Genomic DNA, 2,414 nt, shown 5'->3' on the forward strand with positions numbered 1-2,414 from the left:
CAGGGGGGATCGTCGCCGGGCGCATCTCCGACTACGCGGGCGGCAGGGCCACCACGTGCTGCGTGATGCTGGTCGTGGCCGCTCCCATGGTCAGTGGTCACGCTGGGAAAAGGGGAAAAAATCCGGTCACGAGGGTCCCCCCGGCGGCGCCTTTGAGTCACGGCCACCCCCCTCCTGCCCCGCAGCCGGGACGGGCGGGTCACGCGCTGCGCTGGGCTGGGAGGTGGGATTTGGGATGGAGCCAAACGTTCCCGGGGCGAGACTCTGGATCTGGGGGCTGGGAGGGGGGTTGTGGAATCCTTAACTCCTAAAAAATCCTCCTTCAGGGGTGGGGTTTATCTCCTCCAGCCTCCCAAAGCCTTGGAGCTCCTGCTGAGCTGCTCCAGCTTTCATCTCTGCTTTGCACCCCCAAAAACCCAGCGGAGCTCCTTTGGCTTTGGGGTTTGCTGGTTCTGGATCCTGACTCTCCCATGGGGTGGGGGGAAAATATTTGGGAAAACAGCTGGAAGAGCCACACTGGTTCGTTTGGTGTCTCTTTTCCAGCTGTTCCTCTACAACCACATCGGCCAGAACGGCATCGGCACGTCCATAGGTGAGGAGCTCCTTGGTGCAGGGACCACAGGAGACGTTGGGGGTTCACCTGCCTTTATCAGTCTCTCCCAGATTTGGGATTTGGGCTCTCCCAGATGGGATGATTTGGGTGGTGCTGGATGGTTTGGGTGGTGCTGGATGGTTTTTGGTGGTGCTTGATGGTTTGGGTGGTGCTGGATGAGCACCCAGCAGGTGGGATCTCCTGGGAAAGATGGATCTGTGGGACAAGGATGTCCCCAGGCGGGCTGGGGATGGTGGACCCGAGGTCCTCCTCCTCCCCACGCTTCACCATCCCATCTCTCCCCGGGTGCTGCAGCGATGCTGATCCTCTGTGGTGCTCTGGTCAACGGCCCCTACGCGCTCATCACCACCGCGGTTTCGGCAGATTTGGTAAGAGCCAAAATCACTCCTGGGGGTGAGGAGCTGGCCAGGAGCTGGAGATGGCCAAGTGTCTCCTGGCTGGAGAGAAGAAGGGTCCAGGGTCACCTTCTTGTGACCTTCCAGGACGTCACCCCCCTCCCGCCAGCCAAAGGCTGCTCCCTCTTTTCCAGAGGGATGTTGGTTGGGATTCTGGACCTTGGGGTCTCCAGCCTTGTTCATGCCTCGTTCTGCGAAGCCTCCTTTGAACTTGGCTTCTCCTCTTGCTTTCTCCCCTGGTTCCACTTTGATCCCTCAAGGGACAGTCAGAGAGGAAAAAATTCCTAGGAGACCACCTGGCATTGCTCCCTGCTCTTGGTGGTCCCCATTTGGGCTGCGGGCAACATCTGAACTTGGTCTTCCCATCCAAGGCTGGGTCCAGTCCATGGCACCAGGGATGTAGGTGGCCTCAGCCTGGGATTTCTCATTACCCTTTTCTCCTCTGTGCCTACAGGGAACCCACGAGTCCCTCAAAGGAAACTCCAAAGCCCTTTCTACGGTCACAGCCATCATTGATGGCACGGGATCTGTAGGTGCGTAGGGCTGGGAGATGCTGAGCACCCATGGGTGGGTCCTGGTGCCCCCACCCTCACCAAGAGGACATCTGACGTGGCTTCTGTGCCCTGGCAGGTGCTGCTCTTGGGCCGTTGCTCGCAGGGCTCATCTCCCCCACGGGCTGGAATAATGTCTTCTACATGTTGATAGCAGCTGACGTCTTGGCTTGTCTGGTAGGTCCCTCCCAGGATGGACTTGTTGTGCCCCAGCCCCGGCTGGAGGGCAGGTGAAGGACTTGGGGGTCCTGGGGGTGAGGAGCCAGCCAGGAGCTGGAGATGGCCAAGTGTCTCCTGCCTGAAGAGGAGAAGGCTCCAAGGAGACCTTCTTCTGACCTTCCAGGATTCAAGGGACCTGTCAGAAAGTTGGGGACAGTTCTGAGCAGGGCCTGGTGGGACAGGACAAGGGGGGATGGTTTGAAACTCAGAGAGGGAGATCTAGACTGGAGATGCTGAAGCGTGGTAAGGCCCTGGCCCAGGCTGCCCAGAGAGGTGGTTGATGCCCCATCTGTAGAGACATTTCAGATCAGGCTTGACTGGGCTCTGAGGAACCTGCCCTGGTTGCAGATGTCCCTGCTCCCTGCAGGGGTGTTGGACGAGATGACCTCTCAAGGTCCTTTCCCACCCAACCCAGTCTCATTCTGTGATATTCTGAGGTCCCCTTTAGCTGCCCGCTCACTGGTGGAGGGTGGGATGGCCACAGGGTGGACTGCAACGCCCCAAGTCAACTCCAAACCACCCCCTTGGCTTTCCCCAGCCACCTCCTCCAACAGCTGTAGCTCAGATGCTCTTCCCTAGGAAGAACCCCAACATCTCCCCCGAGGCTGGTGGCCCCAGGGCCACCTGCCCCACGAC

The 2,414-nt window shown here is 59.4% G+C and overlaps 1 protein-coding gene across 1 annotated transcript in view; it reads left to right on the top strand.

Moving 5' to 3' along the window:
* The window catches only part of SLC37A2 (solute carrier family 37 (glucose-6-phosphate transporter), member 2), a gene marked incomplete at both ends in the record, with an annotated part of 4,821 nt that extends 3,032 nt beyond the window's left edge, over positions 1 to 1,789 (top strand). Inside the window, 5 exons of the mRNA XM_008947875.1 lie at positions 4 to 89; positions 544 to 592; positions 908 to 981; positions 1,463 to 1,541; positions 1,639 to 1,789. Coding sequence (XP_008946123.1) covers positions 4 to 89; positions 544 to 592; positions 908 to 981; positions 1,463 to 1,541; positions 1,639 to 1,789 — 439 coding nt within the window. The remainder of the gene's footprint in view (positions 1 to 3; positions 90 to 543; positions 593 to 907; positions 982 to 1,462; positions 1,542 to 1,638) is intronic.
* Positions 1,790 to 2,414: the final 625 nt, after the last annotated feature.

Source organism: Merops nubicus, unplaced genomic scaffold (genome assembly GCF_000691845.1).
Source record: "Merops nubicus isolate BGI_N331 unplaced genomic scaffold, ASM69184v1 scaffold35199, whole genome shotgun sequence".
In the NCBI taxonomy this organism is placed as follows: Eukaryota; Metazoa; Chordata; class Aves; order Coraciiformes; family Meropidae; genus Merops; species Merops nubicus.